General features: G+C 44.8%; 1 protein-coding gene across 1 annotated transcript in view; it reads left to right on the top strand.

Moving 5' to 3' along the window:
- Positions 1–830: 830 nt before the first annotated feature.
- AMOT (angiomotin) overlaps positions 831–20,679 on the top strand; it is a 60,806-nt gene continuing 40,957 nt past the window's right edge. The window contains exons 1-4 of the mRNA XM_049644206.1: positions 831–1,240; positions 9,439–9,511; positions 15,801–15,949; positions 17,869–18,802. Coding sequence (XP_049500163.1) covers positions 17,931–18,802 — 872 coding nt within the window. The 5' untranslated portion in view covers positions 831–1,240; positions 9,439–9,511; positions 15,801–15,949; positions 17,869–17,930. The remainder of the gene's footprint in view (positions 1,241–9,438; positions 9,512–15,800; positions 15,950–17,868; positions 18,803–20,679) is intronic.

The raw sequence follows: 20,679 nt of genomic DNA, 5'->3' as shown, positions 1-20,679 counted from the left end.
TCTCTTGTTTAGTTTTATTAATTTTGAGGGCGGGTGGGACAAAAAGATCGGATGGACGACGCAAGTGACCAATCGCGAGCGAATCCTAGGCCGGGATTCACCAACCGGTAGCGGCGAAAGAAAGGTGGGTGGGACTTACTCTTCGCGGCCCGCTCCGCCCAGGCCGGCCCTCCCAGCCCGCCCAGGAGGCGGAGACTCCGCGGAGCCCCGCCCACGCCACCCCCGCCGCCAGCGCGGCCCGCCATAAGGGGAGGGGGGCGGGAAGGGGGAGGCTAAGGGGACCGGAGGAAGAAAGAAGGGTGTCGCACAGAGCTGCGACCTGGGTGGGGGCCTGCTGGTCATAGGAAGCAAGAGGGGAAGGAAAACGAAGGAGCGCTGTGCCTTCCTGCATTATTTTGAGCAGACGGCGAGAAGCTGCTTTTCAGCATTTCTATTATTTGTGTTTCTTCCTCCCGCTGTGGGGCGGGGAGCCGCGCTGGCTCTCCCACGCGACTCCGCTCCGCTGGTGTCGTAGATTATTATTGTAGTCTTTGCAGAACCCTTTCCTTCCTCCCAGCCAGTCCTTGCGTAGCCTCTCAGGACTACAGTAAGCGCGTAAAGCCACACGAGTGGGAGGACTAGAGCTAGGACCCCCCGCTTTAGCCAGAGTGGCTGGACCCCGCCGTTCAATTGTTTGAAACTTCCCCGCCCCCTGGCTCCGCCTCTCTTCCGCCCCCCGCCCCCCCCTCCCCAGGGTCCAGGCCGGCTCCCTCCCTTCTTTCCCCGCCCTCTACTCCGCCCCCCTCCCTAGTCCACCCCCCACGCCTGGGCGGTCCTAGCCGCTCACCGCAAGAAGAAAAGCCACCCATTCGTCCCCCTCCCCTACCTCCCATCCTTTGCCCAGGAGCTGCCTTCATCGCAGTCACGCCCCTTCCTTCCGAGGAGCTTTCTGGCTGCTCAAGCTGGTAGACCCCCTGATTTATTCTTCCATCTCCGCTCTCTTTCGCTTCATCTTCTCTTAGTTCTCACCGCTCCCTCCACCCCCCACCTCCAGTCTGTCTTGCCTCCGACCATCCGCTGCTCCACCCTCCGGCCCGGTATCCTGCCTGTCCACTGCCACCAAGGAGAGCCCGGACGGAGCAGCGAGGAGGGGAGCAGCCGGGAGTTGGGGCTTCCCCCTGCCCATCCCTGGCCTCCGGCCCGGGACCGAAGCCACTTGAGCGAGCAGAGAGTCGTCACCTTGTCTTCGGTGCCTTCAGGGGTAGGAGACGCATGGTTACTTTTCGCGGGGAACTGGGGCAGGAATCCATGGTGGCATGAACTTGATCGTGCCCTCGGCGTGAGTGAGTCGATCTAGATGCATGTGGGGATGCCCGGGTGTTCTACTTTCTTTGCAGCCGGCCTTGAGTTTTCCAGGATGAGCAGCAAGTTAAATGGGTTAAAGAGTGTGCGCTCCTTTCCCGTCCTACGGAGATGCTAGTGGGTACCACTACTTGACGGTACTTTTACTTCCTTGCCTCCTTGGGTTCTTGTAGGTATCTAGGTAATTAAGCACAAAAAGAATGAGGGAACTGCAGGTCAACATTTACCTCAGGAGGAATGTCTATGGGCGCTTATCTCAGATTGCTAGATGCGTTCCTCCTAAGTGTTTAGAGTCGAGGTGGGGGCTCACACTCCCCTCCCCCGGGGGCTGTGAATTCTTGAAGTCTTAAAGTCTACGAGTAATCTACAATGCTACGCTCCTTTTGGTAGATGTGTGTGTGTGTGTGTGTGTGTGTTTGGTGGTGAGGAGGGGATTGCCCATTATCTGCTTTATAGATGTTAGTAACGAGTTTTGCAGGGTCATGCAGGTGCCTTGAGGGTCCCAAGCCTTGGCCACTGTACATTGGAGCTTCGACAGCAAGGTGGACTTATTGATATGTGAAAACAAAGGAAAGGAAAAGTGAGAGGGAAAGTGACAGTCTTTGTAGTCTGGTAAATTGCCACTAATGATAGTATAATAATAATTTGCAGCAAAGAACTAAATACAGTTAAATGAGAGGAAAGGAAACGTTTGTGAGGAAATAGCATTTTCAATCTCTGGCATGTATTTTAGGAAGAGTTGTAGAACACCTTGGAGTGTCTAATTTCGTTCTCCTACCTCCTCCGGCTTCTCCCGGACCACCACGTTAAGAGTGGAAGTTGGGAGGTGTTTAAAACTCTTTTGAATATAACCCTCATCTCCCATCCAGAGAGGAAGATAATTAGTCACCATAATCTTCAATAATGGAGGGCTAAGGTGATTTAAGTCTCCTTGAACTAGGTTTTGTGAAAAGTCCTTTCCCCGGGCCAGCCTTTGTGAAGCCTTCTCAGTTAGACCTTTCAGCACCCTCATTTAGTAGCTAAGAATACTTTGAAATACCATTTTGGAGGCAGGATAAATTTTCACTCGTCTCCCACCTATCTCCAGTTGAGCAAGCATGGCAAACTTCTAAGAATGGTGGTCTTCAAAGACCTGTTACCAAGATGTCACCAACCCATTGCTTCTTTGGGAACCAATTCTTTGGCTCTATTTTTAAATGATTGTGTTGGTTGATTTTAATGGGGGAAAGGAAAGCAGGAAGGGAGAGAAGGAACGTTACAGGGCGACAATTTTAAAGGCTATCGTCTTTCAGATCAGCTGGGAGGGAAAAGTTGGCCTGACCAAACTACATTTTATAAGTGGCCTGGGACATTTTAATAGCCAGGTTGTTGTAGAGTAGTTGCATCTATTTACAGATGATAACTCAGGTTCCAGTTATTCTGTATGGGTTTATCCGGTGTCATTTACAGACACTTTCTGGCACTACATCATACTTCATTTTAAGATACTTCTTTCTTTGGAAAAGTCTGTGGCTCCATAAAATTGAAAGTGCTTTTTCTAACTTCATGGCTTGCTATGAAGTAAACCTCTGCCCATGCTTGTACGTAGTTACTTTTATGTGAAAGTTGGGGATCGGTTTACCAATTTAAAAGATTTCAGGAGGAAATTTAAAAATTCATACTCGATACCATTTTGGATTTGGAAATTGAAAGCTCATTTCTGGTTGGTGAAGTAGGGATTATGAGATTAATGTATAGCCATGGCACTTTGTGGACTTGGCATTTTCTGAAATTTTGTAAAGAGCGAATCAGATGCTTTCTAGAATGCCTTAAGAACAGTCTATTCAGAACACAGAAGGATGGATGCTATGACCTTGAGGTCCCATTGAGTGCCAGAATTCTAAGTGGGTACATCTGCTTCTGTGCCTCTCCTAAGAGCCCTCTCCCAGGGCCTGTGCCTTCTTTAAAAGGGTGTCTTTGTAATTAAGCAGCCTGTCTCTCCCACCCCCCTTTCTTCCTTTGATCCAGCTTTTTAAGGCCTTTTTCCATTTGGAAACAAGAGGAGTTTCTCACACTCTCCTACTCCCCTCTTAAAGTTTCTTTTCCTTTACCCCCAAAGAAAGTCCCCCAAAGTTCTCGGGGTGGTTATAAGTTGTTTTGTTTTGTTGAAGTGAAGGGGATGTTACCAGTGAGGAGAAGTAGTGGATATATTCCCTCTTGGGAAATGCTTGTGGCCAGGTAGCCTCTTCCATGGAGACTGAGCATTTGGAATGCATGAGAACAGTCTATTCTTAGGGACTGTCTGGAAGAAATTGTCCTTTGCACCCATTAAGTGCAGCTAAAACCCACTGAAAAGGGTGGACAGAGGTGTGTGTGGTCGTGGCTGAGCCTTTTAGGATGGTAAATGGGTAAATGTTCCCAAATCTCTTATTACATCACCTCTTTCGCCCATGGATTCAGTGGGTTTGGAGATCTGCTTGACAAGTTAATTAGCTTGGGACTAAACCAATTTGTTCAGAATTGTGCTCTATTGATTTCCTGTCCCCAGGAATTTTTGTTGGTGGTTTTCTATGACGTGTTGCCTTTAGTCTTGCTTACTTTTTCGTTCCTTGCTGCCTTTTGTGGACTTTGGTCCAAAATCTAGGGTCCCACCCCCAAGTCAAAGGTTAGAATTTGGTCGAAGGAACTAAGGAGGCATTAAACACGCTGCCCATACTGCACTGCCCTCCTCCATGGTGGGCTCCTGACCCCTTTTAACCCGGAGAAAAGAGGGAAGTTTCCCCTTCTGCACACAACACACAAAATCTGAACTGAAAAAAAAACAAGGGGAAAAAGAAGGAAAATAAGAGGCCATTTGCTTTATAAAAGAACCCACTACAGGTTTCTTGGAAAGAAGTAGCTTTCTTAGTTAGTGCCTTTGAGCTATGACTTGATAATATAAAGCTTCACTATAACCGGGCCTTCTCAGAAACATATTTATTGCATCAAGGAAGACATTAGAATTTTGTTGTAATTATTATAGCTTGAGTTAAGTGAGGCCATTATTTGGCCTTTGAAATCTTTTTGTTATATGGGATGGAGTTAATTGTCTAGATCGTTCTGGCTTGTAATAATGCTGGCCACGTTTAGCTCCAGCGGACAACCACTTGTAGATGGGAGGTGGTATGACTTTCTGGAAAGAAATCAGACTTCACAGACACTGCTAAGTCTGACGGTGGGACTCTGCCCCATAGAGGTAAAGAAATTTAATGCTGGTTGTTGTATTTGAATAACCCAAGGGTCCAGAAAATTGCTTCTGGTAAGTGACGTCATGTGGTGCCGTTTTTCATCGGATAATCTACAATAAGCTTTCCTAGTGAGCCTGCTGGTGCATGGGACGTGGGCTCTAAGCCCACCTCTAACTCAGTTTACTGTCCTTGGCAAGTCCTCTGTGCATTGTGAGGAGCTGGACAAGGTGATTTTGAGAACCAGTTCTGAGAAGTTTATGGTTCCCTTCCTAGACCTCCACTTGGGACGTGAGTGTGAATGATTCGTACCAGAATGAGGTGCAGCAGTCATTAGAAATACAATCAGGTAGTCATCTGGATGTAAAAAAAAAAAAAAAGCCTCTAAGGATATAGCAATATAAATGCATTGTGTTTTGTATCTTAACAACATATCAAATTAAAAAGCTAAGATCCTGCCCAGAACTTCATCACGAATCCTGTCCTAACAGATCACCCGCTTACATTTTTCCTAGTTCCTCTCATGCCCTTGTTTCTGTACTTAACATGAATTTTACATAGTTGTGGGGGGGGGTCATAGAAATCTACAAAGTTTCTTTCAAATAAGAGCCCAACTAAGACTTAGTTTTGTAAACCCATGTGGAAGAATGAAGTCAGAACCTGACTGAGTACGTGTGAAGAATCGCATATGTTTGTTCCTTGAAACGCTGGGAGAGACTAACAGATTTAATAAGTAATTCCTCAACGTTTCTGTAATTTAGGGGTGTTTGTGTATCTACCTAGGCTGTTAAGTCTATTCCGTTGACCTCCTGTTACCCCTCCCCATTTTTTTATTTTATTTTATTTTATTTTATTTTATTTTATTTTTAATTTTTTTTTTAACGTTTATTTATTTTTGAGACAGAGAGAGACAGAGCATGAAAAGGGGAGGGGCAGAGAGAGAGGGAGACACAGAATCCGAAGCGGGCTCCAGGCTCCGAGCTGTCAGCACAGAGCCCGACGCAGGGCTTGAACTCACGGATCGTGAGATCATGACCTGACCCGAAGTCGGCCGCTCAACTGACTGAGCCACCCAGGCACCCCCCCTCCCCATTTTTTTAAGCGAAAAGACAACTAAGGTTCACTGTTTACTTTGTCTAAATCATTAGGAATGAATTCTTAAATCACTGTATCATGATATCGCATCAAGAGAGTACAAATTTGGGTAGACTATACAATTTCCCCAAGGAGAAAGGAAAAGCAGGAAGGCACAAATGTTTTGTTTCATAGCTTTGAAAATAATATGTTTAAATTAGACTAAAAAAATCGTAAGGAAACTAAGGGTTTGGGACAATTGAAGACATGTAGGTGTGGCAGGATGATGGGCTCTTCATTTGAGGTCTTCACTGTATAGCGAAAGCTCAGGTACGTGGTCCCTTCATTTTCCTTTGATAGAGAAGGCATAATATACATGTGATCTCCATTTTGGATGAATTCATTCCTGGAAACCAGTGGCTCATCATAAATTAGATTAAATACCTTTAACCAGAAGAGGAAGGTGAAGTATGGATTATTAGTACTTAGAAAGTTACAAGTTAAGTACGTTTTTTATGATATGTATTCATGGGGAAATGCAGATGGAAGTATTTGCTAATATCTCGTAAGATAATTTTTGAAAATTATCTTTTTTTTTTAACTCTGTAAGGCTGCTCTTGACGTTTGTTAAGTCACTTTCATTATTGCCCCAACTCCATGAAACAGCATTAGACTCTGTGACTTGAAGCCAGGATCTGGGTTTCTGTGCCCAGCCCTCTCTGACTTGTCATGTGACCAAGGGTAAATGAATTAGCTGCTCTGGGCTTCAGTTACCCTTCTGGGAAGCAGGGATATTAATACCTCACAGAGGTGTTTAGGCATGCTTCATATTGGACACATGCTTTGAGGTCATTGGATGAAAGGTGTTTGCATGATGGCAGAGAAGGCTTATTATAAGGTCCTGAGCAGGTGTTCACTTTTAATGAGCTTTGCTCTCTTATAACTTACAGTGCCCCTTGGTGCCCCAATGCCTTACTTGACTATGATTGATCATCCCAACATTTATGTTATGGACCCTCTTGGCTTTTTTTTTTAAGTAAACGTTTTCCTTCTATGGGGTAAGTTGAAGTTCGAATAAGAGGACTCTAGCATCTTCCAGGGTGATGAAAAATAGCTTCAAAAAGAGACATCAGTTGAAATGTGCCATAGAGATCAGTGAGTTCTTCAAAGCTCTTCCAAAAGATTAAAAAGGGTAAAACAAATTTCGGCGTGTGTCTGTGTGTGTGAGTGTGTCTATGTGTGTGTGTCTTAAGGGAGAAAGTTTTGAGTAATATTTGCTTGTGACACATACTGATGATAGCCAGTAACTGAAACCCAGCCATTGTAGTGTTTTATACACAGCTGGTTTTTATTAATGATGGAATATTTATGCTTGCTGTACAATTCGTGGCTCATTTCCATGTGTATGTCAGAACTCAAATACCCCCCAAAGCAACATTAAGATAACATTAAATATAAATGTGGCCAAGCTAGAAAGGGTGGATTTGGGGGGGGTCTCCCTTATTCTTATTGGTGTTGCTTCAGATCACCATAACTGCCCCCCAACTTTAGGTGCTGGTGCTGATCTATTTTTCCTTTATGTGTCCCATAGCAAACTTCACATTCTGATCCTTTTGATATGGACAAATGATCTCCCCCCTTCATAATGCAGATGAAACTGATGTATGTGTTTTTTAAGAGCATATTTTCGCTGCACATGCTTCTCATTATCCGAGAGGCCTGGACTCAATCAGTAAAGGAGCAGAGAAACCACATAATTGAAAGGAGAATGACGGTGGTGCATACTTGGAATATTTGTGGGAAGGGGATTGCTGACATCAGAAAATGTAGTGGCCTGAGTGTTAACAGCATTGAAGAGAAATAAGCTTTCTGTGTTTCTGTGCATCGAGAATTATTTTTAAGGAGATAAAAATATGGGCCAGGTTTGACATCCTTTTACGAAGTTGCCCTGGAAACTTTGATGAAGGTTGTTAGAGAAGAGTTCAATTAAAACCTTCCCCATTAGGAAGCTAATTAGTACATCACTTACTCGTTTTGGTTGTTTTCAAGGGGCAGGATTCGCATTGAATTAATGGCACTTCTTTCCATGTGACAGTAAAGTAAGATAAAAATCACAGATGGGGAAAATTATTTAGATAGCCTATTTTGAAGAAATCTAATTTCCACTTTATTACATTTAGGTTTTCAGTTCGGATTTTTGTCTCACTCTGTTTATATACAGTGATCACATTTTAGTTTAGTAACCAGTTTTACGTTTTGGATCACGGGCTATAAACCAAAGCTTATGAATCTGAGTTTCCCATATGAATTGGAGAAATACGGTGAATGACAATAAACCATTTTATTAAGGTAACATTTGTGGTTTTTTTCTGCAATTAGTTTCTCTTTGCTGTGTGTGTGTGTGTGTGTGTGTGTGTGTGTGTGTGTGTGTGTGTTTGGGGGGAGGGGAGGCAATTTTTTTTTAATGTAAACAATTTTTGGAGCTAAGAAAGTTTGGATGACCCCCCTACCCCCAAGAGCATTCTGTCTGCCTCAGGCTCTCAGGCTTCCTTGAGAGCAATGCAATGACTATTCTGATCTGGTACTTTTTGTGACTAGGCTAAGTGGTTGTCTCCTGGCAGCCTGAAAGAGCGTGGTCACGATGGGCACTGGAGGGCAGGGTTCCTGTTGTGTTCTTTCTACTGTACTCTGTCTTTTTTAGGGGAATGAATACTTGCTTATGAAGTTTCAGGGCCATTTGGAGTAGAATAAGAATTCTGTAGCTAAATACGTAACATGGGTCTGCTGTGGTCCTCCTTTTCTCCAAAACTAGTAGGGGACAGTCATTCTGTACGTATACTCCCTGATGCTATGATGCTATGCCCGCAGCATATGCCTACACTAGTCTCAGAGAGTGGGACAGTTGGCTGGGTCCTGTGATTTGCACCTTTAACTGATTTTACCCTAGGCCTTCCTGGGAAGGCAGAGTCTAGATTTAGTTTTGCAGTGGCCACTCAGTCAAGACAGCTTCTCGGGGCCTGCAAGTCAGCGTGAGAAGGAGGGGCTGCCTTTGGGGAGTGACTCAGGCCCTTTGGTATGAAGATATGAAACTCTGGCTCCTGTCCATGCACCTGCTGGATGCCACACCTGCAGTCAACACCTGAGCCCCACTCAGACACAAAAACCAGACCGAAGGCAGATGGGGCTCCCTTCAAAAGTGCTACAGCAGAACAGGGAACCCCTAATGATGTTAGGGCAGCACCACTGCAAATTACATTTAACCGCTCTGGTGTTGATATGGGGAAACGTCTTAGGTATTTTCTTAGAGGTGCAGTGCACTGGCTTGCTCACGATACTGTTAGAGTCCTGAGAGAATTTGGCTTTCGTGGCGAATTTCTCTTGTGAACTGGAGAGTCGGGGTACCTGGGTGGCTCCATTGGTTGAGCGACCGACTCTTGATTTCTGCTCAGGTCTTAATGTCACGGCTCGTGAGTTCAAGCCCTGCCTTGGGCTCTGTGCTGACAGCACAGAGGCTGCTTGGGATTCTCTCCCTCTCTCTCTCTCTGTCCCTCCCCCACTCTCTCTCTCTCTCATTCTCTCTCTCAAAATAAATAAATAAACATTAAAAAAAAAAACCCTGGAGAGTCAGTTCCATAGAGTTCTGTGTCTAGTAACCCAGCACAGAGCAGGAAAGTCACAAGACCTGGGTGCTGATCCTGGCTCCACCAGACAGCCACAGTGAAACCTGGGTCAAATTGGTTATCATGAGCTATCTGTACTGGACTTAAATTTCTCCAGTTGTAAAATGGAATTAATCACATCTGCCTTTATTTCCTCACAGAGCTGCTGAGGAGGACAACTAGCAGAAGGGAAAGAGACTTTGTCTCCTCGGAAGAGAGGCTAAGAAACTAAAGGTAACAGAATTATGGTTCTTGCTATTCTCTGTCTTTCATTCCTTGTCTTCCCTCTGTTGCCTCTAGCAAAGTCTTTGGGAAGTTGCGATTTACTCAGTATGCAGTATGCAACCCTTCTGCATATTTTATGTGCCAGTTAACGTTTTAGGTGTTGGGAAGGGTACGGAGGAAAACCATGCACCCAGCCTGTGACCTCTAATCTCTTGCAGTCTGGCAACTTCCAATTTCTGCCTTGGTACTTAGAAGCTTAAAAGACAAAATTAGCTTCTCTGTCTCTGTCTCTGTCTCTCTCCGTCGGTTTCTCTTTCTCTTTCTCTGCATTGCAACTGGGGACTTCTGTACCTGGAGCATGTATTCCAACATCTAGATCTATGGGTGGGTGGGTGGGGGAAGCCATGAGGTAAATCAAGAAATTTCTCTCTCACTACCACATTGGCAGAGTACCTGACCCTTGAATGATTGTTTCAAGGGTCCATCGTTAGTTTCATCCTTGGTTCTGCTCTACTCCTTGCCCTACGTGTTCCAGCCCACTCTTTGACCTTACCTGTTATCCATATGCTAATGACTCTCAAAGATATATCTGGGCCTATCTTTGGCTCCTCCCTTTCCAACTTCCCCAGTATCAAATTGGTTATCAGATGTCTCATCTTCAGCTCATTGGTCTTTTCCTCTGGGAAGCTTTGCTCAGGTGGCCCAGAGTTTTTTGCAGGGTCCTCTGTGTTTCCCGTTGGATTGTGTCCCCTCTGCTCGACCAGTAGCTTCTGGAGGACTGGATTCTGGTTTATTTCTTTTTTAATCCACCCTAGGAGCTATCCATTGCCTGGCTATAGTAAATGCTCAATAAATGTGGAAAATACGGTGTGGTAGAGCTGCAATAGAGATGTGTGCAAAGTCCAGGGGCAACACCAAGGGGAGAGAATTAATTTTCCATATCGAGCACAGTTGGGAGCGGAGGGAAGATCGAGAAGGATTAGAGAACAACCTTCAAGGAGAAGGTGGAAAGCGGACCTACCCTCTTCTGAGAGCTCTGACTAAGCAGCCCAGGAAAGAAATGGCTGTTGTGTCTGCTCTTGCTAAGCCAGGGCATCTCTGGCCTGTTGCCTTCTCTGCTTATCTGTCTATAACACATTGACCATTTAAGACAGGTGCCACTTAGTCATATAATATTAAACAGAGCTGACCTTCAATGCGGCACCTTAACTGGGGCTGAAAATAGAGGTCCACACATAGGCTCCTTGGTCGTGTATACTTAGGTCTACACAGAAGAATACCCTTTACAATATATTGAAGATCGGTATCCGAAAACTAACAAATTTAATTCTCAGAATGTAGCAGGCTGGGTCATTAGAACTGAATGTCTTCAAGCTGACTGTCAGATCTTTCCAAGGGCAAAAATGAAACATGATATAAGCCATTACAGGCCATGAACCTGTTCTCACCCACCTGATGCTTTTACTAATTAGCTTCTTGGCCGGGTGGCAATTTGGGGCAAGTGCATGCAAGCTGGCTTCACAGGGGAGCCCACATTCCACTCTGCCATTTCGCAAGTCACTGGGATACTACACTGCTTCTCTTGGCTTCTTTCCCTCCCAGGAGTCCTGCTCTGCCCTGGTGGAAAAATGGGAGAGGAGAAAGTTTCATTAAATGACGGAGAGATTTCATGGGGCTTTGGTGTTTTGCTAGTTTTATTTTTGTAGTGGGTTGTCTAGAGTCATTCAAGTACCTCGATCCATTAATTTCACTTCTGGGATTCTATCATTAGGAGCAGATCCAAAATGTTGCAAAAGGCCAAGTCTCCAAGATGTTTTTATAACATTATTTAGAGTAGCACAAAATTGAGAGCAATTTAAATGTCTTAACAATTGGAGAATGGGTAAGTGAATCTTGATACACATATGTAAGGGACAGTTACACAGTCATGGCAATGTTTGTTGTGAAGTCTACACTGCTGTCTACACCATGGAGAAAGCGCTTACGACAAAGTGAAATAAATGTAGGATCCAAACTCCTATGTACATTAATATCTCGTGGCCTTGTAAAACCACAAATACACACGGAAAACACTAAAGGAAGTGTTCTATATTGGTAACAATGTTTAGTTCGAGGTACTGGGATTGTGAGCGATGTTTTCCTCTTCGTTACAAATATTTGCCTGTTGTGTTTACATTACTTGTAAAAGAAAGTAAAAACAAAAATAAAAGTGAGTAGTATACCACCGAAGATAGGAATTTGGTAAAGTAGGCAGCTTCTAGGTATATTCTTAAACTTTTCTCAGTTTATGCTCAGTCTGATTTCATGGGCGACTTATCCCTTTTCGGAGGCAAGGAGAAATGGGATGTGATGATGTGCTCTATTTTTCCCACGGAATGGGTGTGTGTGGAGGGAGGTGGCATGGTGATGGCAACAGTGTTCTTGTTCCTAAATATGCCACTGCTCATGTACACTTCAGGGTTAATCATCTCCGTTGCCTATTAACATGTTCAAGTTAATTGCTTTAGAGTACAGGAAAGCGAAAGTGGGACCCAGTTGACCACACCTTTGAGTTACCATCTCAAAAACAGATAACTGACCCTGATTGTCAGTAAGATTTGGAAATGCGAAGGCCTTGTTGTGGTTCTTAAAATAATCTTACAACATAATCAAAATAGAGGTAGAGCTAGAAGCGAAGAGGTGGGGCCAACTCAAACTCGGTTTCTTAAGTCCGTGCTAGACTAAAGTAAGGGCAAATTCCAAGTTGCTGTGACATTGACCAGATCAAGAACATAGGCCTGGAAATGGTTGATCAGTGGAGGTTCATGTTACTCTCCGACCCACCTGCCGATCTTGGCCTAAAGAGGAAAGATTTTGCAAGGTCCTTCTGCCATACTTCTAACTACACACATCTTTCTGTCTTCCCTCTTTGAATTTTTCCTCCCGCCATTAACATTTTACTTTGGATGGAATTGGAAAATTGGTGGTAGTAGTGAGCCAGGTTTATAGTCTCTTCAAAACAGAGCCAATTCAATTTAATGAATATTTATTAAGCGTCTTCTACACAGAAGCTAATATGCTAGATAATATATTAGAGTGGAAGGACCATTGCCCTGGCTCCAACATTTGTCAAGCTCTAGCACCTTCATTATACAGAAAGAGGGAGTTGGGCCACTAGATGGTCTCCTAAGAGTCTTTCTAGTTCTGGCCTCTGCTGATCTAAGAACCCCTGCATGCACAAAGACTGCATGGCAAATAAAGGTTTTAAAGACAACTAAAAACTTTAATTCATAAAATTGCTGGGGTCTTCTAGATAAAGGGCCACTTTGAAATAACATTAATAGACATATTTTATTGAGCCTTTACTATGTTCAGGCTCTGTGCTTCGTATTTTACATGGATTACCTCCCTTGATGTTTATAACAGCCATAGGAGGTAGCAGCACTGTTATCCCTATCTTGAAGATGATGAAATAAGATTTGGAGAGGTCAAGAGAAATGTATGAGGTCAGCTAATAACCCATAGATCCTAGATTTGAACTTCAGCAGTGTGAATCTAGGTCCAGGCTCTTATCCATGGTGTTTATACTGCCTGCGTGTCACCCACTGAAAGGTTAGAGCAAAGGCACTATTATTTCTTACATCCCGAAGGAAGTGAATTAGTATCCTGGATTGCAAGACTGTTGGGAAAGGTGTTCTCTAGGACACTTCAGGACACAACATCAACCAACCTGAGAGGACACGAGAGAATTCAGGGGGCCGTTTTGCCTCTCTCTTTGTGTGGGAGTGTGTGTGTGTGTGTGTGTGTGTGTGTTGTGCACAAATATATGCACGTAGATGCGTACACATAGGGGAAGCTTTGAACTGGCTCCTTTCCATTTAGCTGGAAGTAAAATCATATGGAGCAAATTGACCGAGATTTAGCAGAGAAACAGTCATCTGTTTACCTTCATCTTGGTTGGCAGAGTGAGGGTGGAGGGAAGACTAGGAACAGGAGGGAGGAGGGATAGAAAGATCTTGCAGCCATAATTTCACAGCTTATTTGAAGGGTAGGAATTTGGTCTGCTCTGGCCACCTTGTAGTGTGGGTTTTCTGGGACTTGGCTTGAGAAGCATCTGGGCTCTCACTAATGGGTTTTGGTTCAACCAAAACTGTGTTTGACTGAGGTATACTGGGAGGGTCCAATGACTGCAGATATAGTAAGAATTTAGCTTGGCCCTGCTCCCCTGTTGTTATTACGTAAGAGCTGAACATGTAGATTCAAATCGTACTTTTAAAGAGAGAACCATGGATATCCTCTCTTCCCCTATCAAATATTCTCAGGGACAGCCTGTTTGTCCAGGAGAAACAAGGTTATTTTATTGATTGAAGATGATGTCACAACCCTGGCAGTGGCATGATTGAAGGTGTGGGCAGATTGAAGGTTGCAGAGTTCATACTATTTTAGTTCCTGCGCACGAGACAAGGAATCTTTTCGTTTCCTTTCGCTAATAAATAAATGGACTAGTGTTTTCCTTCTTATGTGACTCTTAACATGTACACGGACATAAGTTCCTGAAGAAAAAAAAATCTGTAAATTGGAGAGGAATCAGCAAAGCTCTTTTCTTAGGCTGATTTCTTTTCCTCTTTTAGACAGAAACAAAAAAGGCCAGGGGGCGGGGTAGTGGGGAGGGCCAATCTGTGTCCGGTTGACATAAAGTGATTTGGGTTTTGAAAAGGATATGGAGGAGAGGGGACAAAATTAAGGGAAGAGAGTAAGATTTTGGGCAAGTAAAGTTTTCTTTGTGAGAAGCTAGGGATGAGGAACAAACCAGTCAAAATCGGCATGAAGAATCTAAATAGTCCTGGAAAATAATTGTATGGTGGTTTCTCGCCAGGGGCTCAAGTTTAAAGGCCTCGGGGTGTTTTCTGCATGTTTCGGTTGGGAAAAAAAAAAGACAACTGTTTTGTTCAGAATCGCACAATAGAAGCATGGTGTTATTTACTACACTCTGTTAATAGTCCAGCTTCGATTCCAATTAGAAGTTGTTCCTCTGCTTTGAAATTAGGGAAGACACCCTAAAATAATTACCTCGCAGATCGGAGATGATTTTGGTTATGATTGGGATTATATGTTGGGCCAAAACAAGATGGAAAGACAAATATCCGTGTTTGCTCACGCTGTATCTCTTCAGTTTATTTTTGGCAACATCGCAAGGAAATAATGTTAAATTAATCACTGTGTGGTTTTGTGGCTTTTTTTTTTTTAAACTTGGATGTTTTGGACAGGCTCCCAAAATACAGAGACGCTTGTGTGCTTCCTTTTTGCATTGCCTTGCTCCTCAAATGGCATCTCTGATGTGGATTAAAGAAAGCCTTTCCTCTGAGTGACAGGAGTGAGTCATGGCGAGGCTGGGACAGAAAATAGGAATGTGGATGATGTGTGTCTCACCTAAACACAAACTCCTCAGTTTTATAACCAGCTCGGTTGGGCCTGCAGGGCTTTGCGGGGGGTTAACCCAGTAATTCAGAACAAGGACTATCAAAATCCACATCTGGTGGGTGTTTGCATCTAGTCTTTCTAATGTGAGTCTAGTAGTTTCCTTTCGGGGAGCTCCTGGGCAGTGGAAATGCTGAGAAAGCAAGTGGAGGCATCTTGTCCTTGGAGAACAGTTGGTACCATGTGCTGCGAAGAACGCATGAGCCGTCAATCAGATTGTAAGCTCCGGGAGGGCAGGACCTATCCGTTGTGTATCTTTTGCCTCCTTCCTTGTGTCTAGCAGGAGGCTGGCAAATGTCTGGAATGGCCAGTATGCAATAAATACTTAATGACTTGGTTGAAAGGAAGTTTTGGGTTTCCTCTGCCCCTCTGAGGCTGTGGCTTTTAATTTGGAGCTTAACTGTCTTTTTTTTTTTTTTTCCTTTTCTTTTCTTTCTTTCTTTTTCTTTTTTTTTTCTTTTTGACCAAAAATCTACCATCTGATGACTGCCTTCCCTTCTGGGATGTGTTTAAAGGTCTCACCCTAAAGGTCACATTGGTTGTGTCTTTTGTCATGTCCCACCATGCCAACTCAGAATGGAAGCAGCAGCAATCTTTGCCAGTCTGGGACCTGAACATTTGGATTCCTCTGGAGACTGGCTGACCTCCTGAACACAGGTGCTGGTAGTGAGGTTTCTTTCTCCCCTAATGGAAATGGACTCTGCCACTCATAGAAAAGGCAAACACCTGGGAGGAGAAGTCATTCCCTTGGAAGGACTGGTTTGGTTAACTGTTGGCCATTGGTGGCAAAATAGAAACGACGTTTTTATTTCTCCCTCCCTCCCCCTCCTGAACATTTCAGAGTGACCAGTGGTTGGACTCTTGGCGGCGCTTACCCTGAACCTGAGTGTTAGGGGAGAGGGAATCTGCCGTTGCGGTTTCTGGAGCTGCTCATAAGCGAGAATTCCCTATCCTGATCAAGGCTTTAAGCCTAAAAGAAAGCAGAAATAGGTATGGACCATCTGTGTGTGTGTGTGTGTGTGTGTGTGTGCGCGTGCGCCTGTGTGTGAGTGCGAGCCTGTGTGTGTGCAGGGTGGGGTGGGTGTGGAATGGGAGGGGGTGGTATGCTTTCAGGGTCTGGGGCAGCTCAATTTCTGCATTTCCCTGCCTTGTAGGGTAGGTTCGCAAGTGATTTTGTTTTAACCATACATGCTCCCATTTCCACTTTTTTTTTTTTTTGAGAGAGGAAAAGTAGTTTGGTAGTCATCTTTTCAGGTTAAAGGCACCAAAAGAAATTTACATGTTATGCTTGTCAGCCTCTCAGAAAATCCCAGTCTGACAGTTTAAATACAGGAGTCACAGATGGTCACGGGGAAGGAGGGAAAGGGCTGGTTGCTCAGCCCTTTGGGGCACACTTCCCCAAAGAATATGATTATTAGGATTTAAAAAAGAGCCTTTGGGAGGTTAACTGTGGGGTCAAACTGCTCCTTAGAACAACTGGAAACCAGGCAGCAGTAATCACGCGAGAGGTACAAAAAAGAAGATGACCTTTTTCTATCTACCATACACATCTTCTGGTCATTCCCTGCAGGACTGAAGGAAAGGGATCATGTTTCCAGAGAGACTGGAGGCTAATATCATAGAAATCAGAGCCTGGAAGCCAGGATTCCAGAGTTCTCATCTAAGAACCTGAGGCTGGTTAGGTTGACCTTTACGGCGACTTTTTGTGCGACATCATGCCCATTCTCCAACACTGCTCGAGACCTTTAGAGTAAAACTTTCATTATTGAATATATTGAATTGCAGTATTCACATGACAGACTCTGTCCAAAGATTGTATGAGCCTCTAATGAGTTTGTGTGTACTATACCATGCAAAGAGAGAGAGGGGGAGAGACAGAGGGTTGGGGAGAGTTCACCCTACTACTAGCTTTTCAGGTGGGAAAATACAAGACAAGAAAAGAGGAATCAGTTGCTTAGGTTACCCTGTAAATCCATATCAGGATTAGAATTTGAATCTTGAGTCGTCTTACTATTGATATCTGTTTCACTCAACCCATATTTCTTCCTTGGGAAGAATTAGTCGTGGTGTGGAAGGGGAGGGATATGGTAATCGTACCCTTTCTAGAAGGATGACCTTCTTATTTTTCAATTTCTAAATACTGTCAGAGGCACACTTCAAATGAAAGAAGGCTTCCCATTTAAGCTCTTCCCTAGCCAACAACAACAAAAAAAATCTCAATGACTATTCCTGGATGGCTGAAAGAGAAACTTTGTCAATATCAGTTATCTCAAGCCCTTCTCTTATTAAGCCAAGGAGAATCCAAAATGGACAATACAAAAAGGATTAAAAAAAAAAAAACTGTGTTTCAGAGTTTTATGAGATCAGAGAAAACGATTTGCATCAAGTGGGATCATTCTTATCCGGTGCGAGCCAAGCTCTCTTCACCTTTTATTTGTCCCAGTTATTTATTTGGCTTTTTGTAGCTCCCTTCACATGCTGGCCTGCTTTACAGATCCTGTCTAGGGGGTAAATACTCCCTATTGGCCTGCCCCCAGTGCCACAGCCATAAGAGTTGGATTTTTCACTTAAGTAGAATACGGAGAGATGAATCTTCTGAGTAAGGACCTAGGAAAATTGCCCTCTCTGGTCACCCTACCTGACTGCTCCAGGTTTCCCCAGTTCTCTTAGGAATTAAGTCAAGATTGGATATCTAACCTATGCTACGTGAAAGAGGAAACAGTGAGTTCTTATGCCCCCAAGTTCCTCATCACGTCAGTGCTAGAGCCAGGAGTCACCAACAATTAACCTATTAATTCTGTATTCTCTCTGGAATGGAATCCTCACCCCCCAAATACCCATATTCTTCCCCTTTAGAGGAATGACTTATCCATCAACTGGGTGTTAAGCTTCCTGTTTCCCCTTCCCAGGTCAAGGGCAGCCCAAGTGCCCAATTTCTCTCTCTCTTCACAAGGCACCACCGGCAATAGAGATGAGAAATTCTGAAGAGCAGCCAAGTGGAGGAACCACAGTGTTGCAGCGTCTGCTACAAGAGCAGCTCCGCTATGGCAATCCTAATGAGAATCGCAACCTGCTTGCCATACACCAGCAAGCCACAGGGAATGGCCCTCCTTTCCCCAGTAGCAGTGGGAACCCAGGCCCTCAGAATGATGTGTTGAATCCCCAAGACCACCACCAACAGCTTGTGGCTCATGCTGCTCGACAGGAACCCCAGGGACAGGAAATCCAGTCAGAAAACATCATCATGGAGAAGCAGCTTTCCCCCCGAATGCAGAATAATGAAGAACTCCCAACCTATGAAGAAGCCAAGGTCCAGTCCCAGTACTTTCGGGGCCAACAGCATGCCAGTGTTGGAGCTGCCTTCTATGTGACTGGAGTCACCAACCAGAAGATGAGGACCGAGGGACGCCCATCAGTTCAGCGGCTCAATCCTGGCAAGATGCACCAGGACGAAGGACTCAGAGACCTTAAGCAAGGACATGTCCGCTCCTTGAGTGAACGACTAATGCAGATGTCACTGGCCACCAGTGGAGTTAAGGCCCATCCACCTGTTACCAGCGCTCCCCTCTCCCCACCACAACCCAATGACCTCTACAAGAATCCCACAAGTTCCAGTGAGTTCTACAAGGCCCAAGGGCCACCTCCCAGCCAGCATAGCCTGAAGGGCCTGGAACACCGAGGCCCCCCACCAGAGTATCCCTTCAAGGGCATGCCACCCCAATCTGTAGTGTGCAAGCCCCAAGAGCCAGGGCACTTCTATAGTGAGCATCGTCTGAACCAGCCAGGGAGAACAGAGGGGCAACTGATGAGGTATCAGCATCCCCCTGAGTATGGAGCAGCCAGGTAAGAGAGTTCCCTTTCTGTCATTTCCTGGCCTCGTCCCCAACCAGCTTCTGCTGTGTGTTGGGAATCTTAAGGGAAGGAATGGGCAGGTGTTTGGTATAACCAACTCTGCAATGCATGGCTGGCCCCTGGCTTAGTCAATTTCCTGACAATCTGAATTTCTAGCCTCTTCAGCCATAATTAGTACCATATAACATTCCCTTGACTTTATAGGTTGAGCATGGCCCCAACTGCCTAGTGGGCGAGCAGGAACGTGAGTCTTGATTTCTCCAGCGATACACTGTCCTGTCTCCTGGGATTTTGAAGGAAGGGTCAGTGTTCCTCTTCTCGGGAGTTGTTAAGCCTTTCCTTGAGGAGCAGAGGCAAATTATCTTGTAGTTTAGTCTGGACTATCCTGTCACTTTTGGTTACTCCCCTCCGCAAAAGTCTCATCACTTATTTTTAGGAACGAATCTTTCTGCAGAATTACTATGATTCTTTCGGACACTAAACAGACACCTCGATATTACTGCAGGGTGGGAAACTATATATGTGCAGGTTCAGAATGTTACTTGCCTCGTACTTCTGTTGCAGTTCATGAAGTCTGGACCGCTCCATCTTCCTTCTGTAGAGAGTCTGTTAGTTGCCCGTCTCATTTTTAATGTCTGAGTTAAATTCACATCATGTCACATCGAAGTTTGATCAGATGCTAAAATGCAGAAAGAATACTGTTCCCATGACTTCTTTACCACTTGTCATTAGTTCAGGAGAACTATTTCATATGTTCAGTTATTCCTAAATAGACTTCTGAATTATTCAGAGGCCAGTTGTCCCATTGCTTTATCACCAGACCTCATGATTCCATGATTGTGTTCATTGTTCTTACTGTTACCGTGGGGGCCACGTCTGCGATCAGTAGCAGTTCAGCATACAGGGAAGAGGGAAGGTTTCGACCATGGGCAACAATGATGGCAGTTATGTTTGGCGTCCCTGTCCTGTTACCATGGGTAATTATGGGTAACCATGAGGTTTGAAGTCCCTGGACCTAGCAGAGGCCTCTTCCCAGATTAGGCCTGTGATCTCTTTATGGTCCAACTCTTTGCCTCCTGTCTCCTCACTTATTTGGGAAAGAGCCGCTTGGCTCGAAGTTCATTGGGTGACTCAGGAGAGAAGGCGGTCGGGTGGAGTAGGGTGAAGGTAAGAGAATGCACCTGGCATTTCCTGGTATTTCATTTTTCCCCCTCCAGGTCCTGTTTTATAGCCAGAAGCAATTCACTTTGGGCTCCACCCATAACTTGGCCAGTATAGGATTTTTTTTTTTTTTTTCCCTTAACCCAGGTTGAGTTCCTAACCTTTTTCAACCTCCTCTGTGCAGCTTTCAAAGGGCAGGAGCCTAAGTTCTGATAAGTGGCTTAGAACAGGAAATGGGGTAACGGACAGGGCCCTTCCGGTTTAAATGAGAGCCCCCATCTGCCCAGTGAAACGGAAGACCCAGGGAGGGGTTGGTCAGTTGGACTGCTTAGCTTAGTGGAAACCCATCCAAGCCAGCAAAATGTCAATGAGGCTGGGGATTTTTGTTTGGCGCTTCCCATCAGCATGGAAGAGCCTGTGGGACTCTGTCCCTTCTGTGGATGGGCTGACGTCTGTTGCCTTGTGGGAGGGGAGTGTGTCGGCTGGGGCGTGGAGCAGAATCCAAAGCCCCGCTTAGCACAAGGCCCGCCTTCCCAGGAAAGCTATTTTCAGAACTCATTCACCAGTATTGTTTGTGATCTGAAATGACTCCCACAGTGTTTGAAGCTAGATGGAAAAGCCCTTTGATCTGCCTAAATAAATAATAAGGAGCCCAAAGAGGGATTTTTTTTTCTTCCCGTGCTGATGAAACCACCAGAGAAGTTTAG

Source organism: Panthera uncia, chromosome X (assembly GCF_023721935.1).
Source record: "Panthera uncia isolate 11264 chromosome X, Puncia_PCG_1.0, whole genome shotgun sequence".
Classification (NCBI taxonomy): Eukaryota; Metazoa; Chordata; class Mammalia; order Carnivora; family Felidae; genus Panthera; species Panthera uncia.
This window is presented reverse-complemented; position numbering and strand designations above follow the sequence as displayed.